Source organism: Lissotriton vulgaris, chromosome 11 (genome assembly GCF_964263255.1).
Source record: "Lissotriton vulgaris chromosome 11, aLisVul1.2, whole genome shotgun sequence".
Classification (NCBI taxonomy): domain Eukaryota; kingdom Metazoa; phylum Chordata; class Amphibia; order Caudata; family Salamandridae; genus Lissotriton; species Lissotriton vulgaris.
Window position 1 is genome coordinate 427137670 of NC_141699.1, and position 23939 is coordinate 427161608.

At 44.7% G+C, this 23939-nt stretch overlaps 1 protein-coding gene across 2 annotated transcripts in view; it reads left to right on the forward strand.

Moving 5' to 3' along the window:
* The window catches only part of SLC23A2 (solute carrier family 23 member 2), a 1215437-nt gene that overhangs the window by 535472 nt on the left and 656026 nt on the right, over window positions 1-23939 (forward strand). For both annotated transcript variants that reach the window (XM_086943514.1, XM_086943515.1), the window contains one exon: window positions 8772-8997. In XM_086943514.1, the coding sequence (XP_086799640.1) occupies window positions 8902-8997 (96 nt within the window). In that variant the 5' untranslated portion in view covers window positions 8772-8901. The remainder of the gene's footprint in view (window positions 1-8771; window positions 8998-23939) is intronic.

Here is a 23939-nt window from a genome sequence, read left to right on the forward strand (position 1 = left end):
GAGCCACACGCTCACACAGAGCCACACACTCACACAGAGCCACACACTCACACAGAGCCACACACTCACAGAGCCACACGCACACTGACAGAGCCACACACACAGAGCCAGAGCCACACGCACACAGACAGAGCCACACGCAGAGCCACACGCACACGCAGAGCCACACACTCACAGAGCCACACGCGCACACAGACAGAGCCACACGCACACAGACAGAGCCACATGCACACACACACACACAGACAGCCACACACGCACACAGACCGAGCCACACACGCACCCAGACAGAGCCACACACGCACCCAGACAGAGCCACACACGCACACAGACCGAGCCACACACGCACCCAGACAGAGCCACACACGCACCGTGACAGAGCCCCACACGCACCGTGACAAAGCCACACACGCACCCAGACAGAGCCACACACGCACCCAGACAGAGCCACACACGCACCCAGACAGAGCCACACACACACCTAGACAGAGCCACACACACACACAGAGCCACACACACACAGAGCCACTCGCACCCAGACAGCCGCACACACATTGTCATTTACAATGCCAAAAGCTTAATCTCTCGCAAATGCGAGACCTATTGCATTTGCACCCACACACACAGAAAGCCACACACAGACACAGACACACACACACACACACACAGACACACACAGAGAGACACACACACACACACAGGCTAGCCAATCAAATTGTAGCTAATCGTTATTGACTTTCAATTGCATTTTACAAAAGGGTTGTAGGTGTGCCCCCACATGACCAAAGCGAATGAAGCCAAATCAAGGCTTGATACATGAATGAATCCAGGGTACGCTAATGTAACAAATAAACTCGGGTGAAATTAGGGAGGCTCAGAAAAAGAACGACAAAAGCAAATAGTCTCCACTTGCCAGAGAATCTCAAATGCTTACAATCTTCATCCGAACGTTTACATAGTACAGCGTGCTTTAAAGACAATGGAACAAGCACCTGTTAAACCAGCACGCGTAGTTAGTTCGAATCGGCCAATCTTATTTCATGCCATACAACTAGTGACTCCGGGAACTGCAACGTTGAATCAAATAATTAACCAAACTTGAAGACACGAGACCAGCACTTAGACACTCGTGAACGGCTCAGTTCTGGGATTGTTGATACTGTAATAACTGGCGCCATTCATTTTTAATAATCTCTCTTAAATTTGTTAATTAGCACTGTTGAAGGCGGTCGAACCGAGGTGTGCAATAAAGAGTTACTCAAAAATTATTTTCTATGAGGATGCCTAAACTTCGCCTCTAAATAAAGGATTCATGCTTTACCCTATAGCATCCATTGGCATAAAACTTACATATAAAAAATAATGCATTGCAAAAGTCAGATCCAGCCAGCTTTGAAACCTCACCCTTCCAGTGAAAGGCACCTATTGATGATGCCGCCTCCATAGGGATCGTTACAACCTGCCCTACACCCGGTTACGCCCTGCTCACCTCGCGCGATGTCCGAGATCTTGACCATAAGCCGGTCCTTCTCCAGCTCCAGGGAGCGCAGGCGGTCGATATACACATCCAGGCGGTAGTGGAGATGCCGCAGCTCCTTTCTCCTGCAGGCGGGTAATGCGGGTGGGTGAGAGCGGGGGTCGGGCCCCGCGCCGTGGCCAGGGTGCTGCTGCAGCTCGCCATACTGCCGGGGAGGGTGTGGGGGGGGACGTCCGGTGCTCCGATGGGCACGCTGCGGCGGTGCTGACGGCTCCTCTACCCAGCTATGGTTGCTCCACCGCTCATTCAATCTCCAGCCCGCGGGAGCAAATGGAATCAGAAGCGCGGGTAAAAGCAAAACAAAATGGCCGCCACCCTCCCAGCACAGGCGCGCCTAGAATAGGCAGAGACAACAGTGGGTCGAAGCGAGACCATGCCCCCTGGGAACGACTATTGGACTGCTCCGTTCTAAAATGTCTGCCCTTGATGAAATTAGTCTTTTAATTTGCAACATTGTTAGCAGAAAAATGGCACATATTCCGTTGAAAGGGAAAGCATGTTTGCCGAGGTCATTTCGGACCAGAGATTGTCCTTTAGTATTTACGCACACAAAAGCCTCGAAATGCAACTGTTAGAAGCTAAACTAACGAGCAAAATGGTGGTAGCATCTGCGGATAAGCCCCGTCCTTTTCAGACTGGGGGCGTGTTTTTTGTTGAGTGACGGAGAGAAAGGACAGCAAAAAACATGCCCCTCAATCCGAAACGGACGTCACAGAAACCTCTTCTCCAATGGCTGCCCGCCGTTCAGGGAGCCAGCCAATGGAGAAGAGGGGCGGGTTTAAGCTACTCTGAGACATAAGATCTCGCCAGCGAGACTCCGCATGCGCAGCCTACGCTAGCCGAGACCTAAAAACTAGTTCTCTAATCACTTCAGCTGCAGTGTTGGGGTGATTCCCCAAGTGGAGGGGCTGGGAGCGAGAAAAAAGGGGGAGTCCCAAAAGGTTACAGGGACGTTATAGTTAGGAATTGTTTTCAATAAACCTTAGAAATTCACTGAAAAAAACAAAGGTTACATGGACGTTATAATTAGTCTCAGATGTCACATGTAGAAAACCATAGAAATTCACCAGTTAGAGTTACCTGAGCTAACTATAGCTTACGCCCCCACAATGCACTGCACGCCCCCCAAGGGTTCTGTATCCAATGGAAATAGGAGTTTCGACAAGGAATAACCCTTTCTGAACAAAGTATCCAACTCTCGGGGACTGTTCGGTTCATTTTTACCCTGACTGTCACACAGTAGGTTTATACAACTTGTAAATTAGCTTCTGAACTTGTACTTGATTATTCCAAAAGAAAATCCTAACCAATAGAATCAAAGGTACTTTGTGTCGAGGGCTGCTAAGCCTTTTCGTACTTGCCATCTTTAGAAATTGCTTCACGTGGTCTAATCAATACACAATACAAATTGTTCTCATACCCGTAACAAACCCAGATTGATCCCTGTGCACTAGTTGTATCATGACCCTTGCATTCCTTCCTGCAATTGCTTTGCTAATAATTTATAGTTTCTTCATTGATCGGGTACTATAAGAGTGGTGGACTTCTGGTTCTTTGCCTGGTTTCAGTCTGAGTACTATAATTCCTCTACTCAGTACAGTCCTGTAACATATCTGGTATCATACCTAGATCTAATGCTTCTGTCCATTTCTCCTGTAATTTATCTGTCAGCAAGTCAGAGGTGGACTTGTAGAAATTGTTCATCTGACCCTGGTGTCTTCCCTCCCTTTTGTAGGTCAGCCCTACACAGTGGTGCCTTGAGTTCTTCCCTCTTCTCATTTGTTAATTTGGGGAGCCTTGCCTTTTGTATAGGCCAGCAATTGGAGCAGGGTTTACCACTTGCTGGTCTATATAGATTGTATGCATATATTTACAGAGAGCCAACTCAATGAACTGTTGTGTGACTTACTGTGACCATTGTCCTCATTCAGTCCTTGGATTGGGTTTTGTTTTCCTGCGCAAAATTACACTAACAGTCTTTCCAACCTTTCACCTCCCCTCTGCCATCGTTTTCTGTAATTCACAAACAAATACTTATTCATCTTGTCATTCTAAATATTCTAATTGTCTAACTTGCCTACAGCCTTCTTTATAGGATGTATTCATTATCGGAGATTTTGAATGAACTTCAAAGGGATTGTTATTCTGTGAAAATGTGCTTATCCTCAACTGTTTAAGCATTGATTTGATGGTGAATTCCCTGCAGTAGGTACTGCTGTGGTTGATCTTGTTAAATCTTACTTTTATACTGCATGTATTGTAACGTTTTTTGTAGTAATAACACAAAGGCTCTCACGCTAACGTGTAGGATAATAATCAGTATTTTAAATGGAAATTTAGAGTACCTGTTGGCTCCTGAGAAGTGCTGGTACTCTTACCTTAAATGTATTGCAACAGTCCTGAGAAGGGCAGATTCTCCCCCTTTCATATTAAAGAAGTGGAAATACTATGTACCGACAGTACCTGCCCATTTAAAGCACTGGTAATACTGGGAGTTAATTCTGTACAGCGTTACGTTTTTTTTTTGTTTAAAGATATTGCCTTCACATAAAGTGGCCCGGCGTTTACAATGGGCATTAAAGTGAAATTACCCTGCAACTCGGAAAGAGAACCCAAGTGTTAGCTTTGTTGGTCACCAGTTTGTTCAGAGAGTGGCTCTGCGGTTGGAATTGGCCAATTCAATTCTAGAGTTCTTTTGAAAAGCCTAAAAAGATGGCAGGATGATTAAGGATTCATTAATCTGCCCTGCACTATGTCTGAGTGAGAAATTCTGGTCATGCTAGTACAGTCCTTCCAGCGCCCTGATTTTCCTTTTATTTGTTGTGATTTTGTCAATTATACCTGGCCACCACAAAGCCTTCTTCAGTATACCGTATCATCACTTCTGTGTTGGTCCTGTGTGAATGAAAATTCACGTTCACCTAAAGTGGGGTTGAACTGAAGCAGCTTACAACATAGAAAGGTCTCTTTTAACGGGGTTGGCATAAAGCAACCCATTCGAATTTCCAGCATTTTCGTGCAGAGACCGGATTCTTTTCGTAGGGATTGAATTCAGATCATTAAAATTCCTTTTTTTTGCATGTTTGCTAACCAGCGTTTTCACGCCAGGCTCTACTGCCAAATAAAACCGCTATACTCTCCCTGGTTTAGGAATATATGCCCAGTTATTAACAAGACACAATTTCTAGTTACTAAAATAATACGTATTCCTAGAATGGGAGCTACCATGTATTTGACATGGTAGATTGGTGCTGCTGTTCTGACGGACTTGCACATGACCAGATAACTGTTCACCTCAATGCTGTTTGAATCTCTCTGAGTGAAGAGATTTGCAGGACCTCATGTAGTTTACTTTGCCATTATGGAGCTTGTTTTTGCAGGCTGATGTAAGCCTTTGTGTCTAAACAATGGCTAAAATATGTAGAGGAGTGTTATGTTCCTAAATTTCCTTTTTGTTATTCTATTGAAAGCATGGGGATTTCTCTATTACTGTGAAAATAGATCCAAAGGCACAGTGACATACCTTTGATCCACACTGACTGGACCAAACAAATCAATGGTGACAGAATCCCATGGATATTTAGGGCGGCAGCTTTCTGACATTGGTGGTTGTAATGTTTGTATAGTTTTGTCAGCAACGCACAATTCTTAAAATGTCTCACGTACTATTGATTTGTTTGGTACAGTGGTGTGGATCAGAGGTATGTAATTGACCCTTTCAACGTATTGGAATTTAAGGATGAAGTTTTTGTTTCAGAAGGCTTGCCTACTTCTGTGTTAAGTGACAATGGTGTACAATTCCTATCAAATGCAGCCAAGGATTATTTGAAGAAAGTTGGAATGGTACATAGAACTACTTCCTTGTACAACCCAAGTGGGTATGGTGCAGTCGAGAGATTAAACTCCGTTGTCAAAGGGGTCATACAATCTGCTTGTAGATTGGGACGTCCAATTGCATTAGGCAGTCTGGGCGTACAGAGTAATAAAAAATGATGCTGCAGGTTTGTCTCCTTCTGTGATTAAGAGATGGCCCAATCCCAGATCAAAATCTGATCCTGGTTGGTTGTGTGACACTAGAATTCAACATTGGACATGGGAATCCGCTTGTAGTAGGTTAGTGGAAAGGCAGTCTAAAATAATTGTTATGTTGAAAAACATGGAGTGAAGCCTGTCAGCATTGCTGTGGGTGATTGGATTTGTGTAAAGAAGCCTTGCAAAGTAAAGAAAGGATATAGTCAATTTTATTAACCTGATGAGGTAGTGGAAGTGCTCTAAAATGCTGTTAGTGTGAGGAGTTGAAAAGTATGGAATTTGAGACCAGCTGCTTTAGGTTCCAGCCAATCATGGAAAGAGTTTCTTCCCACATTTAATTTTGAGGAAAATTTGCAGTGGTTGGATTCAAAACTTAATCTGGATGGATAGGGGAACCGTGTATGTAGAGATTCATGTACTAATATGGGAAGTAATGAGCTGGAAATCATGGACGGAAGTGATTAAGTTGTGGAATGTTAGAGCAACCATGAGGTACTGGAAGTAAGGAAGTTGTGGACGATAGGGCGTGTCTGTGGAGGGATGTAGAGAGGCTGCAAAGAGTGAGATGTTGAGAGCAAGAAGGCCTCCCAAATGGTTGGAAGATTATGTACGTGAAGGTGTAGATGCTTGTGGTTCTAAATGATTTTTTTGTTTTTTGTATCCTGGTTTTGTCGATCTTTAACTGATTATTAGAAATTGTAGATCTTTAAACATTATTTTAAATCTTTGTGTTGATTGTTGTTTTAGAAGTTTCCTTTCCTTTTTGTTTTTCTTTTGAAAGTAGGGGGATGTGTTATGCTCCTTCCTTAATATGACGTTGCTAAGCAATGCAGTAGGCTATGTTTTAGCAATAGAATATGGTCATTGTGGGGAGTCAGTTTTACTGCTGGACACGGTATTGTGAAGACGTTACTACTGGTGGTTCCAGACAATAAACTTGTGTACTTGAACGTGTGTCCTGTTGTCGGTACTGTTCCAGCAGAGCTCTTCAACAACCCTCAGTACTCATATCACTTAACCCAGGAGCAACTTATTTCTTACTCAACGGTAGGGCCCATAACACCGCGAGTCACACATTCACACACAACACTGCTCCTGAGTCAGTAAAAAAGAAGGCGAGCTGCTGGATAGCGGAGTACCTAAATTCTATACTTTATACATTATATACATTTATACATTTTGATCATCATGCTAACCTGAAAATAGGACACAAATACATCAAGGTACTCCGCTGTTTGGTCGATGGACCAACTAGTAGGAGTCAGTTGATGGCGATTAAGACCAGCTCAATCACAGTAATCCTATATACTTATAACATTTCTTATTCTGCCTTGACATTTATCTAAAATTAAAAAAACAGACTCGAGTTGAAATTTAAAATAATTTTATCTATTTCATTTGAGAAAGGAAAATCTAGCAATTTATTTAGTACATGTTGAAGAAAATGAAAAATTAGGAAAGTAGATTACCCATCTGTCATAAGCGAATGACAAGAGTCGCACAGGTTCCCAAACTGTCACTCTATTCTCCTCAATGCTTCCCTTCCAACATAAAAACTCTGTAATCAATCATCTTCTCTGCTCCATCAAAGTTAGTCAAAAAACTATTTCAAAGTCTCTAGAACCATAAAATTGTCAAAACCGACAGCATGTTGTGGTGCAAAATAAAATCTGTGGAGCAATGCTTTTTTCTCCCTTTCATGCAAGCCCTTTTATACCCTTTTTCTCTAACTATCTAACTTAATATTGAAACTTTTAGGGTCAACAGTTCTTTCTGATTGGTCCATTAGAGGGGTGATGATGATCACCTCATGTACTCGTCCATACGAATTCGTATTTTAGCAATGTCATTCTTACTTTCTTTCCCATGGCATTCATCTCCAATTTTTGCTGGTCATTTTCCTTTTGTAACCCTTTTTGTTGTTATTTTCAAATGTGTTTCCTCTTCTCACACGGGTTTCGAAGCAGTCATCCTTTGGCACATATCTTGGTGCCAGGCCACGCTGACCTTGACATCTTTCACTCTGTGCACAGGCCATTCTATTCAAACGTTCAGTTTACAGCGCATGCGTGGAAGCCATCTTTTTCCCCAAAGCGCTGTCAATGGTTCCGTAAACAGCCATTTTTCCCGGCCAGGTCACGCAGGCCTCAATAGGAAGTAATGCGAAAATAAACACAACAGAAATTAGTTTGAGAATCACAGCCCTTCTGTTTACCTTCCGCCATTCTAATTTTCCCAGTTAGTTGTTACCTAGCAAAAATCAACAGATAGCGTCATTTTGCTTACCAATTTTATTTTTTCTCTTGGCACGACTTATGTATCAAGCACAAATACACGCTTATTTATTTTATTACAGCTTTATATTAGTATAACTCCTTTACATTTTTAAAAAAATATATTTTTATTTGCATTTTGTCATAACTCAACATTTTAGCCATGTAATCAGCAGTACATATACCTCTACTCCCACGCCCACCCACCCCACAGTTATAGATCTGTCACAAGTCGTAACACACTGGTTTAATGTCCACAAATTCAAAGTGCAATTATCTCGTAGTAACCCACCCGAAGTCCTCCTGGAGGTGCTCTCGTGGTCGTGTAGCCAGATGTTTAAGTCCCCTCCCTCATAACCCGCCATCCAAACCATGGTAGTGCCGCACCTGGTCCAGACCCTATGGAATTTCTTCGGGCACCCCCTTGCTTTATAGGTCACTCTCTTGGCTGCCATGTAAAGGTCCAACCCTCTTCTCCATTCCTCTAATCCCGGCGACTCCGGTGACCCCCAGTACTTCGCTATATCTCTTTTCGCTACCATCAGTGCCAGGAACTCCTTTACATTTGTTTAGTTAATTCATTTATGTAAGACCGCAATTAGTTGTCCCACATGTAGTGTCTATCTACGTGCATTTTGTTGATTATTTCACATGTTTTACTCTGTTTTTTGTCTCTCCCCTGCTCCATCAGTACCCAACAAGGACTACTAGTTCTGCTTTCCTTTTGTTCTGTAGCCTGCTGCTGTGTCCTGGGCTTAAACATGGCAGGTTAACTCTTGAACATTAAGCCTTGTGTATCGCAACCTTATTGATTATCTAAATCTGGTTTACTGCAGTCATATTTTCCTCTTATTGGCTGGTTAATCATTTGTGTCAAACAGTGGCTAAAAAGTGAAATAATAATATGTTTGCCTCCGTCTTTGTTTTAGGTACCCTTGAAGTTAATATTGACCACTGCTGCTCCATGACGGTGTTGTGTGCCTGACATTGGACGTTCATATATACAGGAGCTGTGCTAGCCGCTCCTGCCAGGTGACTCCACACGCCTCCGGGCTCGCAATGGGCATTGGCAGGAACACCTCTAAAGCGATGGAAGCCAGTGACACAATGGACGGCAATGACGAAATCAAGCATGCAGGATTTTTCACTCTACCGGTAAGAGGCTGGCCTAGGTGCCACCTATAGCTCTTCAAATTCCATGTGTAATGTTACTATTCATCATCAAAGTCTTTCGACACTGATGTATTTAGGTTCAACGTACTATTTTAGCAGCTGTCAGTGTAAGAGTATTTTAATATGTTTTCAAGACTTTCCGAAAATGTCGCACAAGGAAAAATCCTTCTTCGTAATCTGTAATGTTCTAAACTATATCTTTTTTTTCCTGAAAATGTTTGTGTTACAGATATTTGCATAGTGCACAATAGTGAGCCACGTTTTTCATAATGGCATATGATAGAACAAGAGCTAATTATTTTTCTAACAGTTAAGGTCTAATGATCGTCTTGGTCAGAATCAGGGATATTGCAGCATAGATGTGCAAATTTTGCAGCACAAAAATGGAAATTTTATGGCATTATTGCGGGACTTTGTTCACAGCTGCCAAGGTTTCAGATTGCTTATGCTTAACATTTTCATATTTTCAGCGTAATTGAGTGCCATTCAGTGGCTATGAGTGACACTTTTTCGTGAGCAAAATCAAGAAATGAAGACATGGGAAACATATTAATATCAGAAATTGCACCCATTTGAGCAATGATAAACTCTAGGAATAGCTTCAAACTGCTACAAAGCACACAAATAAAATCAAGCAGTTAAGTCGTATGAATGTAGAACCGCTACAATTCAGGTAATGTGACCCCAGTTACATGTATTCGAAAGGGATATCAGGGAACGGTGTACACTGAGCTGTGTAAAGTGCCAACAGCAACAAGGTGCTAAATATCTGTAAGGGCGGCCAGAGGTGTAAATGAATCAAGATTGTTGGGACGTAGTCCTAGTTGAACACAAAAAGATACCATGAGAGTTTGCATGTGAAAAAGCATCTTCAGGCTGGTCCAAGGTAACTACTTTCGGTCGCGATGGGACAGGCAAAAGGCAGAATGGTTGACAGCGGGGTCCATAAATAGAAGTACCATTACACGGCATTGGAGCGAATAGTGGCAGGGGCTGCCTGGATTGTTTCAAACTAGTTCACAGCACTGCAATGCCCCACCCGCTCTAGCTCAGCTTTCTATAGGTATATCTCTGTATGACGCATCACTCTGTCTTGCCATTGGGTAATATCAGTCTGTGACGTCAGTGCTGATGCTGCTCCGGGTGAATGGGTTACATTGTAGCCTAAAATAGAGCGAGCTGAGCCAGCCTAAAGCCTGCCTGCCGTAGGCAGCGCGTAATGCGGCTGCCGCTAGTTTGCTGTCACACAATTTTAAGAGCGTTCTGGGCCGGACAACTTGAGTAGGCGCTATAAATGCTTGACTTTGCATTTCAGTGCTGTGATGCAGACTGCTGCACCGAAATGCGTTAATCTAACGCCTGTTGCGTGGTACTTGGTAGGGCTATTTAGTTTACTCGTAATCCTTACTTTTCAGCCATAAATCATTGTAAACTTTTTAACAGAGTATTCCACACGGAAATAGACATGTTTAAAGTGTCTTCAGCTGTACGGAAGCACAGCTCCAATCCTAACCTGTGGGAGGGGGCCATAGTTCTCCCTGAGATGTTCTAGTGCCCAGGTAATCACCCCTGCCGGGGCACTGATACCTCCCAGACCTTTGAGGCATGACACCTCTTCCTCAGGCGCCCTAAGGTGCAGGATCGTAGTGGGTGGAGGTGCATCGCCAGGGCTCATATAAGCACCTTACATATTGCTCTAGGCAGATCAGTGGCATGGGGATGGTGTAAGCCCTTTCACAATGCAGCCCCCACCTCCATGTGACTTACAGGTGTGTGTGCGTGCAGTGTACACCCAAAATATGAAACTAGTACCACCACAGCCCCTCTAAGTCCCCCACCCAGACAGAATCAAGATCTGAGTTTTATCACTGTTCATGCACATACTATCGGACTAAAAAGTGTGCTGCATATTTTGCAGTTTAATATAGTTGACTTTCTAAAACTCCATAGCACCGTCCGCTTCCCAAACAGAATGAACAGGACCCCTTAAGTTTACTTTTCAATTGAAGTGCAAGTCCTCTGACCTGGGTTCTTGCTTGTATGTTAAAACCTCATTCTTTGTCGAAGTGACATAGGATGGAGTTTGTATCAATAGCCAGTGGTGAAGTTTGACTACACTGTCACCAGATAGGAAAATGTCGCTGATGGACATTGTAGTTGACCAGTTAAAAATGGGTTGTACAGGATTTGCTTGCTAACATGTGGGTTTTGCACATCTTCTGCACTACTATGTGGAAAATTGCAGTAGGTATTTGGAATGTGTTGATGTCTACCGCATCCAAAGGGTTTCCATTTAGTATTGGGGTTATTAATAGAATTACCAGTTTGTCCTTAAATTGACTCCGTGTAGGGAGCATTAAGACCTCAATTGTATATGTCAAATGACTGACCCACCAAGATGTGCCCACACACCCTTGATAACTAGCATGCAGCATATGGTAATGGAAATTGTCAGAAGAAATAACTGGTTAATGGCTGTCATCCTGTAGTTGCCAAATAAAACTTTTTTACAAAATGATTTACTTTCAAAGAAAGGTTTATTCTTCTTTTGATTGGCTGTGTCTGCCCGAAGCATGTAGCCTTAAAGCCCCTGGGCTCAATAAACCATTCTTTTTTATAGTGGAATGCCACGGATACGTGCACAAATCCCAATGAAATATGACTCAGCATATATGTATACATTTCTTTGACTGTTTATTCAGTGGCTGTTTTCATCAGTTGTACATTTTTCGGAAGGAAAAAGTTCAAGTTGAATCATTCCTCGTCATGCGTTTATTGGTTTGTAAAAGTTGAAAATACAAATGTTAATCAACTTGATTGATATTTATTCATTACTTTTCACATCATTCACTGAATAAACAGAAAATGAATGTTTAGATATGTACTTGATCTTATTTGTATGCGTCTTGTGCCAGGAATATAGACTGGTATTATAAATGAACAAGCGGTTCCTCACTGAGAGGTTAATACCAAACATAAACCATAGAAGTATAATAAATTCTATGCCGAAAAATCCAAATGGATATATACACGTATTTATTCAACCATATAACACAAAAAAATAATTCATTGGGGAACAACGGAACAAGAGAAAAGACTTTCAAAACTCAGAAATGTTTTAATGACTATAGAAATAATAAGCAGGTCATGTCACTTATCAGTTTAGAGTACCAATGCTATCATAACTTATTTACCGAACAGTTTAAGTAGTCATGGTACGATTTGTCGGTGACGTTTCGATCTCTCCTCTAAAATATGGGAATCATCATCAGGACATAATGGAACATACCCGAGACAGAAAATATCTGTACAATCTCACCATACAGGGTACTATACTTCCTAGATAAGGCAGGAGCCCTGACTGTGTCTGCGTGGTACCATATAATCTGATGAGAAAGTGAGTGTTCAGGCTGATTTGAATTATGCTGTGAATTGAAAGGGCTGCCAATCATGTGGCCTGCAAATAAAACTAGCAACAGTCGCCAAAAGAAAAGGACATCCAGGAAGCGTGCACAGTCTACATAACGGGTATAGTGGGTAATTGGGCAGGTTTAGAAGTAAGGACTGAACTTGAGAATCGTATGGCGTGAAAATGGCAACCCTCGGTCGAGGAAGAGTGCACCCAGGTTGCCATTTCCACAAGGTCATGATTATGGGCAAGAACCCTGCTCTCTGGGGTCTGCAACATTGGCCTGCTTTCTAAGGGCTCTGCCTACTCCATCCGCAAAGGTTAAAAACTTGGGTTTCCTTCTGGATGAGAAGTTATCTCTGAAGCCTCAAGTGGCCAAGGTGAAGGCCACTTGTTTCGTAGTGATTACATGGCTAAAAAAGATAGTTTGGCTGATAACCACTTATGCACAAAAGACTGTGATTTAGGCCCTAATCCTATCCAGATTAGATTACTGCAACATGCTGTATATTCGGTCTCGAATCTGTTCCACGAGCTGCATTGGCTTTCAGTTTCTAATCGCATTAAATTTAAAGCTTTTTGTTACATGTTCAAGCCGAAAGCGAGACTCCGGCCTTACTATACCCACGATTTAGTGCTGCCATATCATCCCTCTCGGTCTTTAAAATCCACACACCATTCCTTGTTCACTAGTCTCGCATAAAAAGGGCACTCATGTGCTTATCTAGGCCCGAAACTATGGATCTCCCTTTCTGATCCTCTGAGGAACCGCACATCACTTCTTGCCTTTCGAAAGGGCCTGAAGACCTGGCTTTTTAAATCTGTTGCTCCTATCTGCCCTGCGCCGGGAAACTCCTAGAGGTAGCTGTGCGCATTACAAATTTTAATAATAATAAGCCACCTTGAATTAAGTTTCTCTGTAGATTAATCCTTCAACGCAAAAAAAAAATATTTAAATAATTTTTCTTACTGATAAACTGGTGCCAGCAGGGGTAGACTATTACATTGATATTACAGTAGTTAGCCTTTGGGCAAACAGTGGTATTGCATTTTCGGTATTCTACTTTATCTTGCCTCCGTTGATGCAAGCATGATGCACTGATACTGTTTTATCGATCTCACCCTTCATTAGTTGTCTGAAGTGTAAAGACTTAGAGAAGTCTATGATCACAAGGCTGGAAACGGATAGTGATGAGGTTCTAGGGTAGGGGCTGTAGAGTCCTGTAACATCAAGGCAGCTGGATCATAGAGCATTGTTTAGTACTATTTATTGGTTGCACATCAGAGCCTTAACTCCCCTATCCCCAACGGATGTGCCTGGGATGTTAGATTCCTCTGGTGCATAAGTGTTGAGATGCATGGCCACTCTTGTATGCAATCACAGGAATAGTAAGAGATGAGACAATTAGAAGGGTGACTGAAGAACAAACTTGCTGACTTTTTCTGCCCTAATGGAAGTCTTACAGGGGATCTCTTGACTGGCTTCATGTGCCCTTTTGTTATGCCTGGGGCATGTAAGTCTGACATATGTTCATTACAGTGTGCTATACTGGTCATATGAAATATAACCGCTGCTATTTTCATGGACTGTTGACACTGTTTGGAGCATTAAACCATGGTGAGTATTTGACTAAAAATAGAGCGTGGTCTTTTGGGGAACTAGGTCTGGTCTGAGTTTGTATCCCTGGCTTAAATGTACTGTTTGGTAGCTTCTGTCCGTGTTATGTTAATATTTCTTGGGTCCGTTTGTGGCGTTTAAAGTGATTGTATGTTCTCATTCTCTACCTGCCAACTTGTATTTTTGGGTTATCCTCACAATGCGTAGTCAAGAGGGAAAGCGGTATTTGTCATGTGACGTAACCACCACCTGGTCCAAGCATGTGAAGATGAGGATGTGTATTTGTTGCTGGGATATGATGCATGTATGTGTTTTCTTTTTTTTCATACTCTTATGGTTCTCTCACTGATTATATGTGATGTTCCAATTTGATGCTGATTTACATCCCTTATGATTTGACTTCAGTAAGATCTGTTTTTGGTTTTCTTGCTGCACCACTGCCTGGTTGTAACCGTCGAAAATTCTGGCATGCCAAGTGAACATCTTCCATCAATCAGGCTGCAGTACCTTGGCTGTTAGTCATTGGAGTTAACATGTATATTGTAACCATGTCATTTTACTTCGTGCTCAGCATACGCTTAGCCAATCTTATTGCAGCTTTATTCCTAAAATTGTGGGTCCCTTCATACTTTCACCTGGATAATGTTGTCAATGCGTGTTAGAAATGAAAAATATTGTTTAAACTAAATGGAGGGGGGAGCGATACAAGAGTAAAACAGGTGATACTGCATACTAAAAAACAGTTTAAATGTGGTGGCAGTTTTGGGAGCACGAGTGGGTATTCTCAGATAATCAACCTGGGAACATATATAGTTGTTTTTAATGTTCACTTTTTTATGCATCACTAGAGAAATGAAAAATGTAGGACGATTGACAATATAGACAATGCAAATGCTGATGGATTAAAAATCATGTTTTATATATTATGTTGTAGATGCCCCTGACGAAGGGATTATTTATCCTGAAATGCATTGGGTTGTTTGAATAAACATCATGACATGTGGAACCTACCTGTGCTTTGGAGTTTGGTTTAATATCTGCGTAGATGCAATGGTATGGATAAAACGAATTGAAGATTACAGTTAAAAAGGATGAGAAACACTTGGAGAAATATATGGAGATAAGCGAGTTTAAAATAGATTGAATTTAATTCATTGGATTCATACTGCAGATGGGCTGTGCAGCTTGGTGGAATCAGAGGTGGTTCCCCCATTGATTTGTTTTGAATGCAGCGCAAAGAGGCGAAGCGTAAAACAAGTTTGCACGTCGATAAAGTATAATCAGTTCAAATGTGGATTAAAAGCAGAGAAAGAAGAAGGTGTGCATCTCACCACCCCTTATGTCAATGCGTGTTTGACATACTGTGCCTTTGTCCCGCTTCCTGGCTTTTCACTGTCCCAATATTGGTGTATTTCCAGTACTCTGCCCAGGAAGACTCCAGAGATCACTAGAACCTTCCTCCTCTTAATACCTGCAGGGCCCATCCATTAGAGAGTCGTCTGAAAGATAGGGGATACAAGAGGACTGTTGGTTCTGAAACTCGGACGTTTTCCTGAGAGTTCAGTATTGTGAAAGAAACTGCAAACAAGACAGAGCTCAGGGAACAGAGTGGTATAGAGAAGTGCCTGACACTGTCTCATCCCAGGGCCGTTTCTAGGTGTTTTGGCGCCCTAGGCGAGAATTGAAAAATGCGCCCCCTCCCTTTTACTACTATCACTCTCTACCCCTGTCATCCGGGCTAGAAGGACCTCCCCCCCCCCCAAAAAACGTATTGGAATTATGAAGGTTCAACCAGTGTTCTACCTAAGGGTATTAACAGATAACCATTACACAAGAGAATATGTTGGGAACCGAAGACGTGTAGCAGACAGGGGACCTACAATAAAAACACACAGGCTGTTGAAGAAGTGTGCAGTGGGACCTCGAAAAAGGAACATACAGGAGGACTCCAGAGTGGAAGTACAGAGGGCACCACAGAACATGAGATTCAAATACCCTGCAGTAAGAGCCAAAGGGACCCAGAAGAAGCGCGCCCGGGGCTCCAAAACAGAAGCCTAGAGGAACCCTAGAAAAGGAGGCCAGCGACCTGAGTAGCCCTATGGACCCGACACACACAACCACAGGGAACACAGATGAAGAGCCCCAGTGTTCCTGTATTGTAAAAGTTATATATATTTTTTTTTTTTAGAGTTTTATATAGCGCAAACTAGACCTGAGGATATTAGGTATTAGAGTGCTTTACATGAGCACCAGTTTAGTTACAGATGGACACATTCATTTTTATTTTTGTTAGGCACGGGGAGATTAAGTGATTTGCCCAGAATCACAGGATGTTGAGCGTCCTTGCCGAGACTCAAACCCAGTTCGTCAGCTTCGAGGTCCGCTGCTCTAGCCATAAGGCTACATCCTCTCCCCAATATATAGCGCCTACTACCCCCTTATGTGGGGCACTGAAGCACTCATCTACATGGGCAGAAACTAAGCCATGTATGGTATGTGGTTGGAAGGGTTTCGTCTTTGTTCTTTATCTTATGTGGGAAGTATTTACCCGTCATGCTTGATGACCACGTGCGGTTATCATGTAATAGGACGCAGCGCCTAATAAGAAAGGTGAAAATGAGTGCACCAAGTACAGGTAGGATAGACAGGATGCAGAAATTTGAATAATGTGAGCCCTAGGGAGAGCCCCTCATCACAGAAGAACTAAGGAGCCCCTACAGGACATCCCAGAATAATAGGAGGGCATAGAGGAGGTAGAGGGAGGGGGAATGACTGGCAGCAAGTGGAGGGTGTGAGGGGGCAAGTGGGAGATGGGTGTGACAGGTCTAGAAGGAGTTGGTGTGACTGGGCTATTAGTTGGCAGAAGGGCACGGGGTAGAAGAAGGTGAGACAGGGATAGTGACATCGTCCGAAGGAGGGGTGAGCGTGTCACACTGTGACAGGACTCCTTCCTGCACACGCTGAGGAGATCTCCAGACTGGAAGTCCCGCCGGATCTGGGTAGTGTGAGGTAAGAGGGGCCTCTGCAGGGCAGCGCTGCTGAAGAGGTCCCCTGAGAACTCTGTCCTGATGCAAGGGAGTTTTAATACCGCCGTCACGTTTATTCTAGTAGGGACAAATTCTGCAATTCATGTTCTATCCAGAGCACACTCTGCCCTATGATACCAGCTATCCTGGACACACACTGATTGCGGGACTTGACACCTTGCCCGGCATGCCCTGTTATCTTGGACACACGCTATATTTACGGGCCTTGCTGTCCTGGACACACTTGCACTGCGGGCCCAGCATGCCCTACTACCCTGAACTTACACTTCACAATTGCACTGCAGGCCACACTTATCCTGTACACACTGTGCACTGCTTGTCCAGCTAGGACTCTCTGCGTTGTGTCGCCTGCTGTGCTGGACACATTTGCACTGTGTGCCCCTCTGCCCTGGCTGGACTCACCTGCACACCGGAGCTCCGCGGCCGCCTCCTCCCAGTTGCGGCTCCTGTTTTGCGGGTACCAAACACCCCGCACGCCCCCGCTCTCAACGTAGTGGAGGTTGAGGTGCTTCACCAGAGGCACGAATCTCCATTCACCACCGTCGGGGCTCTGCCAAGCCTGAAGAGACAGGGGGTTTGGTTCAGGCAGCAGGCTGGCATGTTGAAATAAAAGCACTCTTTGTATGAACACGATGCGCTGCGTGACTGCATCACGTTGTTTGCAACTATTACGAAGTCAGTAGTCTCCGGGGCGCAGTCATGCGTGGGGGTGGGTCATATTCAGAGTCTGTCCAAGTGCACCGACCTGACAGGCGCCAGCCACCCTACTCTGGGGAGGGCTCCAATTCAAGATGAAAGAACACTGTGATCTTCGGCAAATAATGCCGCAGGGCCATCAAAAGGTGTCATGTCAGTGGCACTAACACTAAGGAGGAGTGGGTGCGGTAGCACCAGACAGTTAATTTCTGAAAAATAGTAATACAGGAAAGGTGACACTCCCGATTCACTTGGCCAGGATTCCCAATCTAATGTCTTATGCCGCCCTCTCCTTTTTGCCTCCCTAGGCGGCCACCTAGTCTTGCCTAATGGCAGAAACGGCTAAATCTTAGATGACCGATCTGTAGATCTGACCCTAGACAGCATTTCGCCTAGAACAGCGGAGGTCTCGGCCATCGATGCTTAGTCCATTAGAGAAATGGTACAGCGCACAAAGCACTCGGGATACGGTTTGCAAGGCAACAGGCAAACCTAGTATATGCTTGTCTATACACATCATGGTTTTTCCAGCATGCCCTCTTTCACCCTGAATCAATGTGAAACATGGTACATTTGCGCAACACAACTCCCATTGTGGACTGATGCACGCCTGATTTATACCATAGTCGCATAAGATAAATTTACACAAATATTTATAAGAATTGTATTTATTTTCTTTTTGCTTAAATGTGTCTTGTCTCCGTATCCTTACAACGTTTGCATCCTGCTTCAGTTTATTTCCTGAAAATACTTTGCTATGGTACTGGGAAAATGCAATCTACTTATACATGGATTCTTCCAGGCAAAACAAAATAATGGTTTTCACACAGCAGGAAGAGTCGGCCTTAGAGGCACTGAAAGCTGCTCTTATGTAGCATCTGTGAACACAGGCTACACGCAATTGTATTAAATGAACTGGCACTCTATGCAAGACGCAAACAACAAATTCATATCTATGTGGTTGGTATTGTTACTTTACATAAAAAGACACACTTAAGTTGCCGATGTACTACTAAATTCGAAAAAGCAAGACAATGCAATTATGTACAATCACAAAGGTAGACCGTAGGCAGAGAAATACACTCAGAAGAGCACTTCTCCAGATAACGGGCCCAGATGTGCTCTGTCTTCAGCCTTCTTTTGGAATTCAGATTTTGACACTCAGTATTTTTGCAGTGAACTTTGTAACCATCTCCGCACTAAATGACAATCTAAAAGGGGTAAATGTCGGCAGTGGGCTAATCGAATTGTACCTCAAATGTTGTTTTAACAGAATGTTTATAAAGCACCATCTAACAGTCCTACGCCAAGGCCTTTAGTAGGCCAGGGTATGCTAGGTTTCCACTGCAGAATGCAGTCTGATTGAGTTCATGTACATGTGCCATCAGTAGTGTGAAAGAGAATGATCGTTTATGTGAATGTGTCGACTCTAGTGATTTGTGGGTGTACGTTCTTTGTGTTTTACTTGTGAGACCGTATGACTGAACAAAATCACTCAATATCAATATCCTTCAGATAAACTCTAAAAACCTGGCTTTCCTCCAACTAAGGCACTTTCCTCAATGATGACCGGGTCAAAGCTCCTCCGGATACATGTTGCACTTTACAAATTCTATCAATATCAATGACTGTGCAAAACACCTTGGTCAACCTCTAGGCCAGGAGGCATGCCAACTGCCTTTTACATGCAGTTGTTTGTAATTTAGTTAGTTGTAGTGGGTGCTGCAGATTGCCTTATTGTACCATAAATGGTATATTTGGGATGTTGCGGTTGAATGTTAAGAGTTATGTTTTGACTGTTATGTGGGTTCTGGAACTGCAAAGCCTTGACAGACTTTGCTGTTGCAGTACGTTCGGGCTGAAGATTACCTCTGTTGAGTAGAGGGAAGATGTTAATGCTCGTGGATTTGGCCCTGTTTTCTGTCCTCTGGCCCATGCAGTTCTCTTTATCTGGATAGACTGAATTGTCTGAATCAGCCTGCCAGAACTTTTCACTTGGGGGTCATCAACAGGTGTATTATGCCACTATTACCTTATTAATCCGAGTGGCATTGTGTGGGCTTTGTGGAATTGTTTGTTTTTTGCCCATAGTTCCTGGCATTTCCTCAAAATTGGACAGCTGGAAAATGGGTGCCAGTGGATAATTGATTTAAACTTCTGCACATGATTTCTATGCCTCCTTGCATCCATTGTTTACTTTTCCTTAGCGGTTGTGCTGATTTTTTTATCAGGGGCATTTGGTGTCTTAAGACTACCTCAAAGTGCAGAATAGGACAGGTGGTATGGAAAGGAAGGTCCTGAACAGAGGGATTGATGCAACATATTAGTAGATAGAGAAGAGTGAGTTTGCTGAATCCAGTGATATTTTCCAAAATTCTTTTTAGCTCTGACTTACAGCAGCACAGCTGTGCATGACCTATTGCTAGCAATATGCATAGAGTGGGGTTTCTTCCCGCCCCGTTTAACCACTGTCTTTATTCATCCAACCTCTTTCAGCAACTGGCTTGAAGCTTTGTCATTCATGCTCATCTCAGTGGTGTAATTATCTGTCACTTTAATGCTATTTTGGTGTATCCTTCAGCTTCCATTGGAGGGTGTGCGTTGGACTGCATGAAGGACTACTTTAGAACTATAGCTCTATCCCTCTGATTTGCTAGCTTTATTGGGCTTATGCTGCATGTGTAAACATTAAGCCCTTAACTATTAACTTTGCCAGTGCTTGTAATTTATTTAGGTCTCCAGTGATTCTATTAGAAAAGAAAGTGCACAGACACACGGAGGGCAGAGGGATGCAGGCAGTGAGTTCAGAGTAAGTGGAGCAAGGAAGTTGGAGAGGCCAATGAAGCCCTCAGGAACTAAGCAATATAAATCATTTGACAGCATATGGTAATACGTTTGACAGAGTTTGAAATGTTGCTATGCGTGGAGTTCTACTAGGTCAAGCCAGAGAAAGTCTGGGTAATCAGTCGGCTGTAAAGATTTGACCTAGCTCCTCCTACTATGTTTGCAGTCATAACTTTGTTGCATCTCCCGAATCGATACAGAAGTCTGTGGCCACAGTGGAAAAGAGATGTAGAGGTAGGTGGGAAGAGGGTCTTCTAGGTTCTCTCTCTCTCATTTCTCCTAGGCCTTGGCTTTCTTATATGACAGAAGAACCATGGTTTGGCGGAATATTCCACAGTGCAGCAAGCGAGTCACAGACACCCCCTTGGCATAGGATGGTCTAGACGGGGCTTTCAGAATTAAATGCATTGATGGTTGCTTGGGTGCTTTCTCTGTGCTGTTGGGCCAAGGAGGGACTGATTTTAAAATCAGGTTCTGTAGTAGGGGATCTCTGTGTATAGTCACAATCTAGTGAATAGTCCCGCCCATGTGCGTGGACCCCGAAGCAATCAAAAATAATCTCTTAACGTGTCGAAAAATGCAGCACTGCACAGACACTTAAGAGAGAATTAAAGACAGATAATGTAGCCTATAAAACCAGGCTACACTGTCCAGTACTTCAACTAGAAATTCCACCAAAAATTCACAAACAGCAAAGTCTGTCCAGATTTCCCTTGCCTCAGCAGCAAAACTCCAGGAAGAAGGCCAAATCAGATCCCCATGAGGTGTGTATCCTCTGCCTTCCCTCTTCCCATGTCCCAGAGGAGTGTGTGATTTGTCAGGGATTCTCTGGCAGGACCCTGAAGGACAGAAAGAAGATTAGGCTTCAGGGCCTTGAGGAAAGAAGGCTGAAGGCGCAAGGTGGGTCTGGAGGGGCTTCCTCTGCCCGTGCTGAGGCCTCTGGGGTCTCCCCAGGGGTAGGAAGACCAGCAAGCGTCCCCATTCTCCGTCTGGGTCGATTGCACCCTCTACGTCGTCGAGAGGGATGACTACAGTCTGTTCCCGTCTTCTGGGGCGAAGCGACGTCGAAGGAACTGAACAGACCCCCGTCGAGGTCTCCTGTGACGATTTCGTCGTTGTCGTTGTCCTCGTCGGAGTCATCGTCGAGTGATCGACGTCAAAAGGCCCGGCGTCGGCGCTCGCCGTCGAGGCGACACCGCCGTTCACCGTCGGCGAAAAGGAGAAGATAGACGTCGAGGGGATCCTCGTCGTCGTAGAGAAGATCACCGTCGAGGCGCAGGAGGTCGCCGTCGAGGCGGACGAGGTAGCCGTCGAGGCGAAGGCACTCGCCGTCGAGGGAGAGACGGTCGACGCTGAGGAGAAGACGCTCGCCATCGAGGGACCGACGCTCGCTGTCCGGTCGCCGTTCTTCGACGCCGAAGAGACGTGGAAGGAGGTCTGGCACCATGGGAGGTTCACCAACGTCCTAGGCTGGAAAGGAAGGCGGAGCACCGGGTTCGGTGTACTCCGTGGTGTATACCCCATCACAGAGGCCGGTTACACCCCCGCCTCCATTACCGAGGGGGCTCCCGCCGAGGGCCCCTACTCCTCCTCTACCACCACTTCCTCAACCTATACCTCGACCTCCGCTGCCAGCAGACAAGCCGCCTCTGGTCTCTCCGAGGTCGGTCTTCCTGCCCAGACTTCTGGCTCCGCCGAAGGGGACCCCTAAGCTGAGAGCCCCGGCCAAACCAAAGTCACGATCACGCTCCGAACGGAGGGGGAGATCGAGGAGTCGACGTAGATCCTCCACTAGGTCAAGACGTCGTCATAGGAGGCGTGGATCGAGGTCCCGCATGGACTCGACCAGGACCTATTCACCGACCTTGTCGGAATCCCCAGGGACAAGGGTGTCTCCGGTGGACGACATTGGCACGTTCCAGGATGTTCTCCTGGGGGGGGGCGGCAAAATTGGGAATCACGGTGACAGCTCCAACACCCACGACGTCCGTGATATTTGAGAAGGTTCACAAGAAGCATTTGTCTGCAGTTCAATAGAAGCATGTTAAAGTTGACTGTTTTACCCTTATCTTTTATCAAGAATTGAAAGGGCTGATCGCAGGTGTCACAGGACAATGGAAGTGAGTCTGCATGCAGAGAATGATGGCAGCTATCTACCGAACTAGGGCGTAGAGACATTAATTCCTGATTACTATATTGCAGACTGTACCTGGACATTCCTATCATATTGAGGGGCTCCAATGGACCAGGGGATCCAGCCCCGCGCCCCGGTCGATCACGGACAACGCAGACGGGCTGGACTCTGGCTTGACTCCGGCGCGAATACGGCGCGCACGCTGAACGCGTCCGCTGCGCGGAGCCATAGCCGTTTGTTTTTATAGTGGCGACTCTCGCCACAAGGGAGGCTAGCCCTACCCAAAATGGCCGCCGCTGTATCTCCGCCCGTGCCCCAGGTAAAACAGCCCTGAATCGGCCGGTCGCTCTGGGGGAAGGCAGAGGAGCTGCCAACACAGCGCAAAATTCAGTAAGTGATATTTATTTTAAAAGAGGAATAAATGAATGCCTCCACCCTCAATCGGTGAAGACAGCAAGCGCCGCGATAAATCCGCGCGCTGGTGCAGGGGGGGAAAGGATACAAAGGCAAGTGATCACAATGAATTTTAAGAACAGATAAAAAGGTGACCGCCCAGCTCAAGCCTCAGGCGTCAATAGCAGTATTCTCGCTGGTAAAGTCCTTCAACTGTTTTTATAGTGGTGACTCTCGCCACAAGGGAGGCTAGCCCTACCGAAAATGGCCGCCGCTGTATCTCCGCCCGTGCCCCAGGTAAAACAGCCCTGAATCGGCCGGTCGCTCTGGGGGAAGGCAGAGGAGCTGCCAACACAGCGCAAAATTCAGTAAGTGATATTTATTTTAAAAGAGGAATAAATGAATGCCTCCACCCTCAATCGGTGAAGACAGCAAGCGCCGCGATAAATCCGCGCGCTGGTGCAGGGGGGGAAAGGATACAAAGGCAAGTGATCACAATGAATTTTAAGAACAGATAAAAAGGTGACCGCCCAGCTCAAGCCTCAGGCGTCAATAGCAGTATTCTCGCTGGTAAAGTCCTTCAACTGTTTTTATAGTGGTGACTCTCGCCACAAGGGAGGCTAGCCCTACCCAAAATGGCCACCGATGTATCTCCGCCCGTGCCCCAGGTAAAACAGCCCTGAATCGGCCGGTCGCTCTGGGGGAAGGCAGAGGAGCTGCCAACACAGGGCAAAATTCAGTAAGTGATATTTATTTTGAAAGAGGAATAAATGAATGCCTCCA